Below are 16,383 nucleotides of genomic sequence, written 5' to 3' on the forward strand. Positions count from 1 at the left end.
TTCTCTCTACGATTATTCAGGTATTGCTCAGTTGTTGGCACTCTGCACTTCGGCATCAGCAATGTCACGGCACACTCACCGGAGCTACCCCCTGTGGCATGGAACGTGGCTGGCAGAAACAAACATCTGGATGGATTTCGTTTATGGGACATCCCTGGCATCTCCATCTTGGGGTATGTTTGGAGTGACTGTCATATGCAAACCTTCCAGAAGTTGGCGGACGAGTTCTGCCTCCATTCTTCCCAATTTTATTGTTATCTGCAGCTAAGGCACGCCTTAGAGCGCTACAAAGATAAACTCACAATGCTTCCCGAATTTAACCCACTCAAATGCAGGTTGGTGGCCGATGCACTGGACAGGGGTGTGGGATCACCGCTTTGTAAGTCTCTAGTTACGAGCGCACCTGACCCAGATGAGAGGAATACTTTGGGTTCGTTGACCTTGATGGCTGGGTTGAGGCAGTGATGGCCCTCAGGACGCTGACAGTATCAGTGCAATAATGCCTCATACAATTTAAATATTTCCATAGAATTTACTACTCTCTGAAACACCTCTGGTTGCTTGGCTAAACAGGCTACCATGCATGCCTATGCTGTGGCTCCCCCCAGGAAATCGTCTGTCATAAAATCAGGACTTGTCCAGGGGCGCAGGGGTTTACTGGGCATCAGTTAATATCCACTTAAGACAGGTAGTTGGTGTCCCACTTGGACCAGACCCCAAAATCATGCTATTGGGAATAATGGAATTGTTGGGGGGGGGCCCTCAGGGCCACCCACTCACTCCGTGCCACAGCATACATGGTTACCAAGAGGGCTCTCGCTAGACACTGGAGAGACGAGCAGGCCCCATCCCTACAAGAGTGAATCTGAGACATGGACTCATGTACAGCTCTCATAATACTGGTGTATAAAGCGAGGGGCGTCCCACAGACATTCAAATGAATTTTGGGAGTATGGGTCAAAAATTCTGACTTTTAATGGATGTGCCCAACTGTAATTGTACTGACTGTTACAGTATAGTGGCAGTGACAGCTGCCTTTACTCCTGTGATGTATGTTCTCTGCAGATTATTGGTATTGCCTGATGATTATTTGGTGTTCCTGAGGATTGAGCTTGTGTTTTGTATTGCTATGTTGATAACTATGAAAGCAATAAAATGTGTTGTAGGAAGTTGGCTCTGTATATACTATTTCAAAGTGAGAGATAGTGTGCAGAGAATTCAAGGGTTCCCCTTAGAGGCTGATAGTGGCAAAATTAGATAATACTAATGCTCTATTTTGTGGTAGTGTGGTCGAGCAGTAGGCTTAGTGTTAAGCATTTGTTATACACACACAGGCAATAAATGAGAACACACACTCATACTTAACTCCAGGCCAATAGGTTTTTATATAGAAAAATATTATTTTCTTAATTTACTTTAGAACCACAAGAATGTAGGTAAATTGTAAGGTACTTCACACAGGTAAATATGGAACTTTGAATTAAAAACAGTAATGTACACAGTTTTGGCTAAAATGGCAATAAGCTATTTTAAAAGTGGACACAGTGCAAAAATCAACAGTTCCTGGGAGAGGTAAGTATTGGTTAGTTTCTCAGGTAAGTAAAACACTTACAAGTTCAGTCTCCTTGGCATAGGCAGCCCACTGTTGGGGGGTCAAGGCAACCCCAAACACCCAGCAACACAGGGCTGGTCAGGTGCAGAGGTCAAAGTAGGGCCCAAATAGCATAGGCGCCTATGGAGTACAGGGGTGCTCCGGTTCCAGTCTGCTAGCAGGTAAGTACCTGCGTCTTCGGGGAGCAGACGAAGGGGGTTTTGTAGAGCACTGGGGGGGGGGGGGGATCCCAAACAGCCACACAAAATACACCCTCAGCGGCACAGGGGCGGCCGGGTGCAGTGTGTGTGAACAAGGCATCAGGTTTTGTATTGAAATCAATGGAGGGACCAGGGGGTCACTCTGGCGATGCAGGCAGGGCACAGGGGTGCTCCTTGGGCCAGCCACTGACTGGGCTAGAATGAGGGCCGCCTGCTGGTCACTCCTGCACTGGTGGTTGGTTCCTCTCGGTCCTGGGGGCTGCAGGTGGAGTGCTTTGTCCAGGCTTCAGGTTCCTTTGTTACCGGGCAGTCGCAGTCAGGGGGAGCCTCTGGATCCTTTCTGAAGGCTTTGTTGCGGGGGTGCAGGGAAGTCGACTCAGAGTGTCCACGTCGTTGGAGTCACCTGGGGGTCTCTGCGGTGTTGGTTTCTCTGGACACGGGCCGGGTGCGTCGGATGCGAAGTGTGAAGACTCAGGCTTCCAGAGTGAGGCTGAAGTCTGGTTTAAAGATGGTTTCTTTGTTGTAGGTTTGGACAGAACCGCTGTCCTCTGGAGTTTCTTATTCCTTTAGGTGCAGGTCAGTCCTCTGAGTCCTCAGAGGTCGCTGGTCCCGCTGGATGCATCGCTGTGCAGGTTCTTTGAGTCTGGAGACAGGCCGGTGGGCCTGAGGCCAAGTCAGTTGTTGTCTCCATTGTCTCTGCGGGGCTTTCAGGTTAGCAGTCCTTCTTCTTTCTTCAGGTTGCAGGAATCTGATTTCATGGGTTCAGGGTCACCCTTAAATACTCAATTTAGGGGTGTGTTTAGGTCTGGGGGGCAGGAGCCAATGGCTACTGTCCTGGAGGGTGGCTACACCCACTTTGTGCCTCTTCCCTGTGGAATGGGGGCACATTCCTAATCCTATTGGGGGAATCCTCCAAAACAAGATGGAAGATTTCTTAAGGCAGGGGTCACCTCAGCTCAGGACACATTAGGGGCTGTCCTGACTGGTGGGTGACTCCTCCTTGTTTTTCTCACTATCTCCTCTGGACTTACCGCCAAAAGTGGGGGCCCTGTCCGGAGGTGCGGGCATCTCAACTAGCTGGAGTGCCCTGGGGTGCTGTAACACCAGTCTTGAGCCTTTGAGGCTCACCGCCAGGTGTTACAGTTCCTGCAGTGGGAGGTGTGAAGCACCTCCACCCAGTGCAGGCTTTGTTCCTGGCCACATAGTGACAAAGGCACTCACCCCATGTGGCCAGAAACCCATCTGCTTCTGGCAGGCTGGCAGGAACTGGTCAGCCTAACACTAGGAATTGGACTGGTTTACAGGGGGCATCTCTAAGATGCCCTCTGTATGCATTTTTCAATAAATCCCACACTGGCATCAATGTGGATTTATTGTGCGAGAAGTTTGATACCAAACTTCCCGGTATTCATTGTAGCCATTATGGAACTGTGGAGTTTGTGTATGACAAACTCCCAGACCATATACTCTTTATGGCTACACTGCACTTACAATGTGTACATATTTGCTTAGACACTGCTGGGGCATAGTGCTCATGCTACTTTGCCCTCACCTGTGGTATAGTGGACTTCCCTGGCCGCAGGGCTCTTGGTACCAGGGGTACCAGTTACGAGGGACATATCTGTGTGCCAGGGATGTACCAATTGTGGAGACAAAGGTACAGTTTAGGGAAAGGACACTGGTGCTGGGGTCTGGTTAGGAGGGTCCCAGCACACTTTTGATCATAACTAGCATCAACAAAAGGCAAAATGTTAGGGGGTAACCATGCCATGAGAAGCATTTTCCTACATGTGTTATTAAAAAAAAAAAAAAAAAAGAACTCCAAAGAGAGTGACAAAAAAAGCAGTTAGTTGGGCATTGATCCTGGTCCAGGGAGACCTAGTAAGCCTCTTGGTCCTAGGAAAACAGAAATCGTTCCCTTGTCATTTGGATTGGGTCCGTGACCTGTGCAGCCCAGGCCACACTGTTTTAACTGTGGGGTTATGGAACACATAGCCTGTTATTGTCCCAAAAAGAGGAGCCCATAAGCATTTGAATGGTAAGGTTGCTGTATTATGCAAACTCTGGCTCTAGTCTGCCATATCATTGTATGATGAAGGTAAACGGTGAGCCTATTCTGGTTTTATCGAACACCGGTTGCCGTCAAAGCGTTATCAGACCACAGTTCATCCCTGGAGACCCCCTGAGCAGCCAGTGGTCGTGAACATTCAGTGCATTCACGGAGACAAAAAAATGTTACCCCATAATAAAGAAAATTTGCAACATGACGGAGACACTGTAGTTCCCCCTACAGGTAGGGTTACTATCCCAGTTACCGGAACCACTTATCATAGGTACTGATTACCCCGATTTGGAGACCCTGGTTCAGGAGACCTGAAGAGAGAGAGGGGATTCATGATGAGAAAGCACTACTTTTTATCAGGTGGAAGATAATGAATGGCCCCTTACTAAGGACTGTAAGACTAAGAGGCAAAAGAGAAGAGAAAGGCAGGAGATGCAGAGGATCTTGTCTGCCTACACGGGTGAATACATCTGGGACTCGGACAGGAATTTCCCAGCAGCTCAGAGAGACAATCCCCTTTTCCGGGAGGCATGGATTAAAGCCAATGAAGAAGAGGACCTCCAAACGGTGGGTCCTCATTTTTTTATGCAAGATAGCTTATTGTACCAGAAGATGGAACAACATCCCAGACAATTTCTTAAACCCTATACCATTTAGAGATAAAGGCGTATTGTTGGCCCATAGCCATTTATTAGGGGGTTATTGTGGTCCTATTCTTGGCCTACAACCATTTATTAGGGGGTTATTTTGGACCTGAGAAAACAGAAAAAGCCATATTGGAAATGTTTTATTGGCCAGGTATTTATGGTCCGGTCAGGAAGTGTTGTGGGGAATGACCAGTCTGTCAGAAACATAGCCACGATTGTCCCAGGAGAGCCCCCTTGCTTCCCTTTTTCTTGGGTCGAGGTGGATAGCATAGGGCCCTTGATTCCTTCCTGCAGTGGGTGCAGATATGTTCTAGTAATGATAAATTATGCCACCCGATATCCTGCCTTAGTATATCCTGGGTGCTCCAATGAGTGTATATATTTTGACTAAGTGTTGTGAATGTTTTGTCTTAGTATATCCATAGGCAGTTTTTTATAGTTTTCCCTGCCATCTCCCCCAGCTGTCCACTATGTCAGGCAGAGATTGTGGATCTACTACATATGTTGTGGGTATGCCCTTTGTTGACCCCTTACTGGTTAGACATACAAACCGTGCTGACCTGACTGACAGGAGCTACCCACTGGGAAAGTGTTGAACACTGCTTATTAGGCCTATATCCTAAACCTAAAAGTTTTAAGATTTTGGTGCAATCTGTGGATTTGGAGCTCCTTGTGGTGGAAGTCCTCCAAGGCGCCCCCCTGTGTCTTGGTGGCGAGAGGAGGTGATATGTTAGGGCACAGTGGCGAGCTATGCCTTATACAGAGAGGAATACAGCGGTCTGTTTAAACACTCCATTGTCATGTTATGGTGTGATGTGTTTTTTAAATCCTAAGCAGAGAATGCATAGCCGACACCTCGTTCGTACCTCAACACACACACGCCCACTCCTCCCCCCCTTTTAGGAAGACTACTGTTCAAGGTTTGCACTGTCTTTTGGGAACACTCTCACCTGTATATGGCCTCATGGCTAACTGATGACTAAGGTATTTTTCCACTGCACGTCCTTGACCTTAGCAGGCTCATTTGTAGTACAATTTAATCCGATGTAGTGTTATCCTCACAGAGACATGTACAGGAGCTTCTTACACATGAGTTTCCTACTTATATGCTACATAGATCTTTTCGGCAGTGTTGAAATGACAGTGTGGGGGTTGAAGGAGGGGTCTTGGGGTTTAATCAGGGGTTCCATGTTCTCTTTCCTTTTGTTCCATTTGTTATTATCAACACGTTCATATATTGTACGGACCCGGTAAGTGCAACCTATAAACCTGCTAATAACTCATTCGCAAATGATTTTCATATGGTGTAATAACTATTTTGAATGCTATGGAATATATATTCCACAATGTTTTTACCACCTCCCTCTGTATGCTCTAATGTCATGAGTGTGGTAATAGACACCTAACAATACGTAACAAAGTTTGTTAATAAAAAAAAATCTACAGAAAGCTAGATTTTGTTCCAGAAAGCATGATTTGTTTGTGATTTGTTGTAAATCCATTCAGTAGTTTTTGAGAAATTAAGCTTAAAAAATATTTGTATATCTGGATGGTTGGGTTTGAGGGACTCTCACAAGAGACCTTCAAACTCATTTTTTTTTTTTAAATTGTCCTTTTCCTCTTCTTGGGCCTCCTTGCTTCCATGGGAATGAGCCCTCCGATCAGTTGGCTGTACCATGAGAAGAAAATATTGCAGGCAGCCATTACAGGACTCTGTAAAAATATTCTTAAAGGTGCGGGGTATGGATTTTCTGCCCCACTAGCCTTTCTGGGCAGGGGTCCCGTAGGGATTACCCAGGGCCAAAAGAAAAAACTAAATAGCTTTATTATACCAAAGGAGACCTAGAGTTTTTTTTAAATGGTGCTTGGGAGCTGCTGCTCTCCCTGCGGACACTCATAACATAAAGAAATCTTTGGTGGTTCCCCTGCCCCTTCTAGAAACATTACCAAGCAAAATACAATATGTAAATAGCCCTAGCATTGCATTATGGGTCGCTTCTTCAAGGAGCAGTGATTGATTAATGAGTAGTTTCTAACGCTCATTTAATATTTACTTTTTTTTCCTAATATTATTGTTGATGTCCCAGTGCCCACCCGGGACACCCACAGTATAGATTTTGTTTAGGGGAGGGGAAGCCCCAAGTCCCCTGTGGCCCCGCTCGGTACCCAGCATTTTATTTCTTGAGTGGGTGCCCCTGTACCCTCTTGGGGTACCCACAGCAATGTTACTGTTGGGGGCCACAGAAGGAACCCCAGGGTCCCTGACGGTTCCCCTTGTGGAAGCAGGCCATTTAAAAAAAAATTGGTGTGTGCCGTGGCGCCGACCCAGGGCACCCACCATGCATGGGTTATTGGTTGCCACTGGGGAGCCCCTAGATCCCGTTGTCTCAGCTGGCTCCCCTTCTGGAAGCTGGCCATTTTTCAATTTATAGGTGGGTGCCCACCCAGAATAACCACACTGCTGCCACCATTGAGAGCTGCTGTCAGATCCCCAAGTCCGCTACGGCCCCAGCCAGCTCCCAAGCTAACACCTTACTTGGTACTGGCAGGAGCAGGCACTTTCTCTTTGCTCCCGCCCGGGTGTGAGTAGAATTTTTTAACTGCTTCCACCCGGGCTGGAGAAAGAGAAAGTGCCTGCTCGGGGAGTATGCATTGTACAGTATCAGCCCCGGGAGATGGAAATTTACACTTGCAGATTGCTTTTTTTTTTTGCACTTAAGTGCCACTTTGAACTCGAATCATGCATTTTTTTGAATCTTGAACTGCAGACTTTGGTGAGAAAGATACATACAGTGGTAGTAGGCAGTACACCTTTTTGGGTTGAGGGCGCACAAGCGCTCTGGACCATGTTGTAATCTCTCTGTGGGCTTATAACCACACCCCTGTCATGCCCGTCATTAGCTCATCAGCTTGCCTTTTAAAGATCGATTGATTCCATTTGTGAATGGCATGCATATGTCATGCCTTTTCCGGTGTTTAGCCCTCCTCGAGTGCACCGGTAAACTACTGAAAACATATGAGGCTCTGTGTTTTCAGCTGATTTCTGGACTACTTTATCTTTTCATTTCCTGCGCAGCGCGATCTCGATAGGCAGAAGTCGAGCGATTTGCATGACATCGACCCTGCTACATGGATAATTGCACTTTTGCCAGTAACATGGATAATTGCACTTTTGCCGATATGTTTCACTGCAAGCAAATTTTTGTTTCCTTTTCTGTGTCTCACGCTCATGGCGACCAGCGATTCGCATATGTGAAACTGCTTTACTTTTCATTTTTAGTTTGTGGCAAGAAAAGTCCGGTTACGAGTTTACAACGCTAATAACTCTAACACGAGCAAACGCGAGACCTGTTGCATTGCAAATACTTGTTCATTACTATGAGACCTATGCTTTGTTAGTCTTTATGTCTTTGGGTATTTCCTATGTACTATTTTGGTTTACTTAAATGATGTTCTATTAAGTTAAGAGTGCAGGTGTATGCTTAGTTATATCTGCTAGAGGAGGACGGCGGAAGCATGTTTGCAGGCAAAGGAGGTTGGTTGTCTCTTAGATACGTAATTATTCTCGTGTAGTAAAAATGGTCTAGGCAGTGTAATAATTATGGCCATTATGCACTATTATGGTGTTTATAGGAATACTAATACTTTCAGATATATAGTTTATAATAATGTTTTGTTACTGAAAATTTGCAGGCAGACCGAATGTCCACCAAACGTTAAGTCCCATCTTTTTACACTCTATTTGGCAATCAGGCAATGAAGAGACTACGAGACAGTTGTAGATTTAAAAGCCTCTATTTGTTTTAGCTCTGTTAAGAGTTCTCTCAAGGTGTCGGTATGAGTTAAAATATATTGTTTCGATTGCATTTTTTTTAAAATCCACAGTGTATCTGGCTAGATCCTAGTACATGCAAAAATTCTCCACCCCTTACTGGGCAATGCCTACGGTTGAGCAGCGTCAGTCCCCCACATGTAACAGATGAAGATATGTATGAATGAATGTATGTGGTAGTTATATGGTGGAAACGTAACCAAAAGCAAGGATACAGTCAAAAAGTGATTTGAGAGGGAGATGGTTTGTGGAATGTTACTGCATCACTTCCACTTTTTCCAGAATTAGGACAGGGCTTCCCACCCATCTGGTGTTATGATGGGATATAGGGATGTTGATCCCGGCCCTGGTATTTAGAGGGAAAGGATTGTTTTCTCTTTTTTTTTATTTTCCGTTTTTTAAGTTTTGGTTCTAATGGTGTTCTGGCTGGCGGTGAGCCGAGAGCCACCAGAGATGGTGAGCTTGCCAGCCAGCTATGCGGAGCGGCAGACTGGACACCTGGGTGGTGGTGATGCTCGTTCCATGCACAGGGATGGGGGAAGGCCATGCCTTCCGTCGTGTTCCCACTTCTCTGGTAGGATAAAGGATAGAATAAAAGTGAGAACCCTTCCACATTCAGTCAACCTATCAATAATCCTCATATTTAAAAGAACCTTGATTTCGTTATGACTACGTAGTCGGCGTAAATATAAGTAATGCAAATATGTGCATTCGTTTTAAAAGAACAAAGTGACCGCTCTCCTTCTATTTGTTCGTTCTTTGTTTCTATGTCTGCCAGGTGCCCTACCCCTCAGGCGCAGACATCAGTGAACTAGTGACTAACAGAGAAATAGAAGACTGCTCCAACAAGAGGTACACTGGCAAGGTTCCTTCAAACCTTTTTACACTTCACGGCCGCCAAGACTGCCAGAGAGCTCTGAACTGGCTTCAGGACTATTTCGTACATAACGAAGGTAAGAACTCTGGTGGCCATCAGTATTCACAAAAATGTTTTTTGTTGGTAATTAGTGATATTCTTCCCGCGGCTGCAGTATGTAATTAGTGCCTAATTAATTCCAGCAAGATCTTTCATCTGTCATGTTTTGTTTTCCAGATTCATTTACAGCATGTTGTCATTTTTTTGGGTACCCGGCATATTTACAAGGGGAAAAAAGGCTTGATGTAGTTTAATTATCTGTAATTATTGTATGGCAAAAAATGAAAGTCCTAAGAGCCATGCATAGCAAAACTCATTAACAAACTAATTAAAGAATAATTTAATTAGCAAGCTTGTATTGCAGTCATGTGGAAAATGTGTATCACTGTGCATTGCTGAAAAGAACTTGCTAAAGGAAAGAGGCCACCTTCGGATATAATTTTGGGAATTCAGCATTCACTTAGTGCATGTCAGTCTTTTGACAGCTCTTCGCACGGCAAAAGAAAAAAACTCACAAATGAGTATTTTATTTGAAATTAAAACGGGAAGGGGAGATGTCATTGGCATTCATCAGTATAATGGTAGCTTTGTTTTGAGACAGTAATTTGATTTCGTTTTTTTAATGGAGGCAATTCGCAGAGCGAGAAAATAATGCTGATTGTTGTTTCGTTAAATGAATGACATTAATGTAATTGTAGCATTAGTGGGGACTAAGTTTGCAATTTGTATGACACAACCCTTTTATGCTTTATTAGATACTTTATTTTTGTTAGTTATTTATCAAATGAGCTTTAAATGTCATGGCCAATTTCTCCTTAAAGCATCTGCACTACCCCTTTCTAGCTCCTGTGCATTGCCAGCCAGGGAACATGAGCGCTCACACCTCTGCCACTTCTAGAAGATGGGCGTGGCTACAATGAAGAAACATTGCTTCCCACCCATCTGGTGTACTGGCCCGCCATTGAATGGCACAAGAGTGAGGAGCCGACCTCTTCTTCTGTGAAGGCTTCTATGACTGATCTGTTCCTCTTGCTGAGTCTGTGTTTAAGCCTCAGATGGAAGTCCAGGAGGTAAAAGAAAAGAATGGATTGCTCACATGGGCACACAGAGGGCCGAGGACAAGATGTAAGACAGAGGAAGCAGAGATCAGTCATGCTTGAGGCTCTCGAAGTAGAAAGAGAGAATATGGCAAACATGGAGATTTGGCAAAGAGGATAGATTAGCCACTCACAAAGGTTTTGCACAGCGTTTTGGCAGATTATCCATAGGCAAATATCTAACAAGAGATAATCAGCTCACATGACAATTGATACACCAAAAGAGTGTAATTAGCCAATTATGGGCATGTTCAGTGGGAGGATACCATCCTGAAAGGATATCTAAGCTACCATAGTCTGCTAGTGGACCAGCAATGCATTCCTGTCTGGTAATGGAGTAGGTAAAAGTTCAGCCACTCTGTTGTCTGATAGAGGAACCGTCACAAAATGCAGTGGGATAAGGCAACAGCCACAAATGTTAGCTTTTGAAGTTCATTCCCCAAGGAACGCATTGCCATAGCTCCCATCTAACTATTTGTAATGAGATTCAAGGGACATTTTGGCCAACACCATTTTGCACACTGAGACCTACAGCACCAAAAGTACTGTAATTCCGTGTGCTGCAGAGTAAGGGATTATAGCATGGTTCCTTTTGACAGCTCTGCATTGTGATCGTCTTCTGATGAGGAAAAGTATATGTGAATAGAAGGCCATAGTAGAACCAGTTAATCAAACAGGTCTGTATTCATGCATGACTAACATCACGCATTTCATAAATCATGGTGCTGTCAAATATAAGTCTTTAAAACACGTGACCCCTCCCATTCGAATTAGGCACTCCATTACAGTATGGGAGTTGCAGAGTCCACCACTGATAACATCCAAGAGTGTTGTAAATGCATGCTACAGACATCTGGAATATCGTGGATAGGCTGAAATGAGATATGTTTGCATATTTATAAACTGAGCTAGAGGATGCTTCCCTCCCAACCATAAATATTCGTGTGCACTAACAAACTTTTTAACTGCTGTAGACAAACTAGTGGAAGTGATGGTTGAGACTCCTGCATGTATGCCTTTCCATTGCCACCCTTGTGTCTAACCAACAGGGCATTATTAAAGGATGTAGCACAGAGCAAAAGTCAACATGAAGTCCAGGCCAGAAATGTTATTCATTACCAAGCAAGCAGGCAAATAGATTAGAAACGTGCTAGTACTGATTGACATCATGCTGTGGTACTTGATCTATGGGGTTGGCACCAACAAAGTACGTTCATTCCTGTCTCCTCTCACCCTGAAGCACTCTGTGAAGATGTTATACATGTTGTACATAAGGGGAACAGGTGTTTGCTTCATAATTTCTAGTTTGGGTTCACAGTTTCCTGAGTGTTGTTCCTAGATAGAATATACAAATTGTTGTTTATTTTATAGATCAATCTGATTATTTTTTATTATTGAATCCTTTACATTTTTGGGTCTAAGTATGGAAGACCTTTTCTAATTCATCTCTAGGTGGGTCTATAATGATATAGTATGACCATGTTCTAATAGTATGACCATGTTCTAACCTTGGTTTTTGCTAAGCTATCAAGGTTTCTTTTTCTTGCTTACTATCTTATTCAACTTTAAACTACTGTTTCTTGATGGTGGTTTCTCAGGCAATTTGCGTTACTCAGATGATTTGGCTAGCTGTTGCTTTAGTAAGTGGTGTGAAGCCCACTAGTGCGGAAACTAGCCCAATGTGGAAACTATAGATTCCATACTGTTATGACATTATTGTCTCAATACTCAACTGTATTTTTATATGTACTATTGTTAGTACATAGGCATTTATTTTACTCTTATGTCAGTATATATAGTAGGAATATACAAGAGGGATTTATATTATCTCTAGTTAATTTTCCTTGGGAAGACACTGCTTCTATGCCAATAACTGCTATTGTTGTCTTTGACTTCTTTTTAAATAGGGTATTCTTTGTTTTCTCCATAGGATATGGACCTTTCTCTGTGATTTTGTAGAGCAGGTCTAGCTGGGATAGAACTTTATATGGCAAAGATGTATTGCTCAGTGGTATGCCATGCTGATCTGGTTGTCACAAGTATTCGGACACGTAGTTAGTGTCTGGATATAAGAGCAAATAAGTTTATATTCGTGGGGTCATTTGGCAAAATTGTCCTGCCGTCATAGGTAACGTTATCACCATGCTTTCAATGTCTTTGTGACTTTTATTATTGTGGTCCTTTCCACAGTTCTTATGGGATGAGCATGCGTGGGTTCAGATCCCATTTTGAGTGTGATAAGGTTTTTATTCATATTGTTGGTTGACTTCTGACACAGATAGGTCATACTCACGTGGATAAATGTATTTTCATGCTTTTATATGTCTTGTGACTTTCTGTACCTGTGGTTCCTTCCACAGGTTTTTATGTTGTAGAGCATGCTATTGCTCACCTCAGTTATTATGAATGTCAGGCCTTTTTATCTTGTTCTAGACCAATTTTGTTCTAAAGAGAGACTTTTAATGGTCTCACTTTGTAGACCCTTCTCCGGGGATGGCATGACTTTGGTATCCATTTCTAAAGTAAAGAATATGCGTCTAGATATTTCCACCAGATGAACAAGTTACTTAACTTCAGTAAAGCATTATCTGATAGAGACAGGATCTAGCCGCAGATTCTTTAATGACCCTCTAGTCCTCCCTGCTCTGCGAACTGAGTCCTCTTTTGTCTTAAAGATTTAATTGTGGAACTTCAGATACTGAATTAAGAATTCAGTGATTGTTTCACACAAGGGTATCTTTTATTTTAGCACACTGTTTCGATTGGCAGTTTCTCTATGTGGCTTCATGTTTTGAGTGCGGAAAATAGTCATGGAAGAAACTGGCGTCGGCGGGGAGGTTATTTGGAGTCCATCAACGTCATATCCAGTGGACAGTGTTGATATGAAGTCACTCAATGTCCTCTTCCGACGCGCAAACATGCAGAGGAAAACATTTCCAGATCCAGTCTTCCGTCTGGGGAAGATTCTAAAGTAAGGAATCTGTGGCTAGATCTTGTCTCTATCAGATAATGCATTACTGAAGGTAAATAACTTGTTCTTTTGGCAATTTGTGTTTTTCTGATTGGGAAAGATATTTTTCTGTCAAATTATCCCTCAATACTTGTGAAGTGCCCTTCTGTGGTAAAAGAAGGTGCAGACTGACCCACATTCAATCTGTGTTATTTGTCTATTTAAATCTCATCTTCCAGAGACATATCATCACTGTCAGAAGCTGCCCAGAAGAACCTTGAAGGACAGAGAGAAGATCAGGCTACATGGCCTGCAAGAGAGAAGGAAGAAAGGATCTTGAAGAGGCCTTGGGGAGTCTTAATCCTCCTTCAAAGAAAACGAGAAAAACGTAATTTCCCATTGACGTAGATAGGTAGAGCATTGAAACTGGGGAAAATTCCAGAGTGTTCGACATTGAAAGTGACCACCGGCAGGCACCTAGACAAGGTCGAAGACCTCCATGATGTCCAACCGCCTGTCGTCAAGGTTGCGGTCAAGATCAGCACCAACTGCTCTGTCGAACAGACACTGACAGTCAATGTCGAAGCACCCGCTGTCATATTTGAGATTGACGTCATGATATTCGACAGCGGGTCCATCAACGTCAACTAGGCATCAGTTGTCAAGGCGCACGGCAGCACCAAAAGAAACAATGTCAAGAAAGGTTTGACAGCCATCAACGTCGTGGCATCCATCAAAACGTAGCTTGTTAAGGTCACACCGGTCGACATTGAGGCAGCTAGAAAACTCAAGATCCATGTCACACACACCATCCAAGTGGCTATCGACATTAAAAAGCCGCTCTTGCTCATCTGATGTTCAGATTTTCCTAAGTGAACATGGAGAGCCAAGATCTGCAACTCATCCTCCTGATCCACCTGTGAATCTATTGCCACGGTGGCTGGATAGTGTGCACATGTGGCCTCAGATTCCTGGACCAGACTTTTCAAAGACTTACTCTCCATCCAGGGGCACTCTGCATATGCCATCACTGAAACACACTCCTCCTCCTCAGGCATTCTTTCCGGACTTGCCATCCACCCTTCCGAAGAGATGTACTGTTTCACCCCAGTCTCCACAAAGGTCCAAGACCTCTCAGAGGTCTAGATCAATGTCCAGAAGGTGTAAATCAAGGTTCAGAATTCCGCATGGACATAGATCAAGATTAAACTTGCCAAGAACCAGGTCTGCCTCCAGGTCATGGCGATTCCATCGATCTAGATCGTACCATGGCAGGCATAGAACACCCTCAAGGTCTACCACATCACATTCCTCTGTGAGGGATTACTCTCCAACACTTTCGGGCACGCCTCCTGCAAGGGTGATTCCGGTAGACAACTTAATTACATTTAATGATGTATTAGTCTGAGGTACAACAAAACTAAACATTGACTTACCAGTGCTTACTATGTCTTCCTCAGTTATATTTAAGACTCTTCTTCACAGAACAGCATCTTGACCACTCCTTCCTCTGGTCCATGACTTGCAGTGATGCAACTGTTTGTGACACTTGCTTCTTTATGAAATGCACCAGCACGGATCCTAAAAACATACAAGGCACCAGACCAGGACCCGTTATTTCTAAGGTCTGATCCACCACCAGACTCAGTTATTGTGGCCACATCTCAAATGAATCACTCTACCGCTACCTCGTCATCAGTGACTCTGTACAAAGACAGCAAGCAGGTGAACGCTATAAGTATAAAAGATGTGCGGCACATTTGCAATGTTCATGAACGTGGCTAACGCCTCCACTTTGCTAGGAAGATATGACAGGTCACTCTGGGATTTGCTTTCCAGATTTACAGAGAAACTACCAAAGAAGGACAAACAGAATTTTCATGAGCTCCTTCATGCGGGAGGTTTGGTCTCCAATCAGGTGATTAGTGCAGCCGTGGATGCTTCAGACCTGGTGGCACATGGATATTCCCACATCATCTGTGCCAGAAGGTCATCCTGGCTTTGCCTCACAGGATTGAAACCTGAGGCTTCTTAACCTCCTGTTCACTGGCAGTTCATTATTTGGCTCACATGTGGATGACAAAATGGGCAAAATGAAGACCAAGCTGGATTCACTGAGGGCGGTGGGTCTTGAGAAACGGAAGGAGTTTGAAGAGGATACAAACCCTATGATAAGCCACCTTATCAGCAGAGAGTTAAACACCCTCACTGGTTTATGCAATAGCAGCATCAGGCTTGATGGAATTATCCCCGCAGACCAGCTCAAGGGAGAGGAGCTCCTCAACAGCAGCATCCTCAGCCAAACAATGAGCCCTCGCTTCCTCCTTCTCTGTAACCCGCTCCAGCGGGGGGGGGGGAGTATCATCACGTATCTGAACGAGTGGCACTCCATCACAAGTGACAAGTGGGTCTTGAATATTGTTCAGAATGGCTACTCACTTGAGTTCAAATCTCCTCCTCCCCCGCTGGCCCTTCCACAAAGACATCAGGTCATCAGCAGCCCCTCTTGCAACACAAGATCTCCAGTCCCCTGCAAAAAGAAACTATAGAGGAGGTTCCACTCCCCCAAAGGAGATGAGGCATTTACTCCTGGTATTTCCTTTTAAGGGAAAAAGGCCCAAATTCAGAATTCAGACCTATTCTGGACTTAAGGGCACTGAACAAATGAATCCGCAAAGAGAAATTCAGAATGCTTGCCCTTCAACAGAGGTATGCCCAACTCCATCAGGGTGACTGGTTGTGTTCCAACGATCTATAGGATGCCTACTTCCATATTCCAATCACCACAGCACACCAGAGGTTCCTGTGCTTCAAAGTAGCATCCAAACAATACCAGTACAAAGTGCTACCATTCGGCATAAAATCAGCACATCGCACATTCTTAAAATGCATGGCCTTAGTGGCAGCATACCTGAGGAGAAAAAATATATTTGTCTATGCCTATCTAGATGACTGGGTCAGAAAAATCCCCTCATCATCTCAGACGGAAACACATTATCATATTGAGACACAACAACAACTGGGCCTCCACATCAATTTCAGAAAATCTATTTAAACTCCCTGCCAA

The 16,383-nt window shown here is 44.2% G+C and overlaps 1 protein-coding gene across 3 annotated transcripts in view; it reads left to right on the forward strand.

Moving 5' to 3' along the window:
* The window catches only part of CFAP61 (cilia and flagella associated protein 61), a 1,725,308-nt gene that overhangs the window by 1,009,467 nt on the left and 699,458 nt on the right, over positions 1–16,383 (forward strand). For all 3 annotated transcript variants that reach the window (XM_069234340.1, XM_069234338.1, XM_069234339.1), the window contains one exon: positions 9,132–9,306. In XM_069234340.1, coding sequence (XP_069090441.1) covers positions 9,132–9,306 — 175 coding nt within the window. The remainder of the gene's footprint in view (positions 1–9,131; positions 9,307–16,383) is intronic.

Source organism: Pleurodeles waltl, chromosome 5 (genome assembly GCF_031143425.1).
Source record: "Pleurodeles waltl isolate 20211129_DDA chromosome 5, aPleWal1.hap1.20221129, whole genome shotgun sequence".
NCBI lineage: Eukaryota > Metazoa > Chordata > Amphibia > Caudata > Salamandridae > Pleurodeles > Pleurodeles waltl.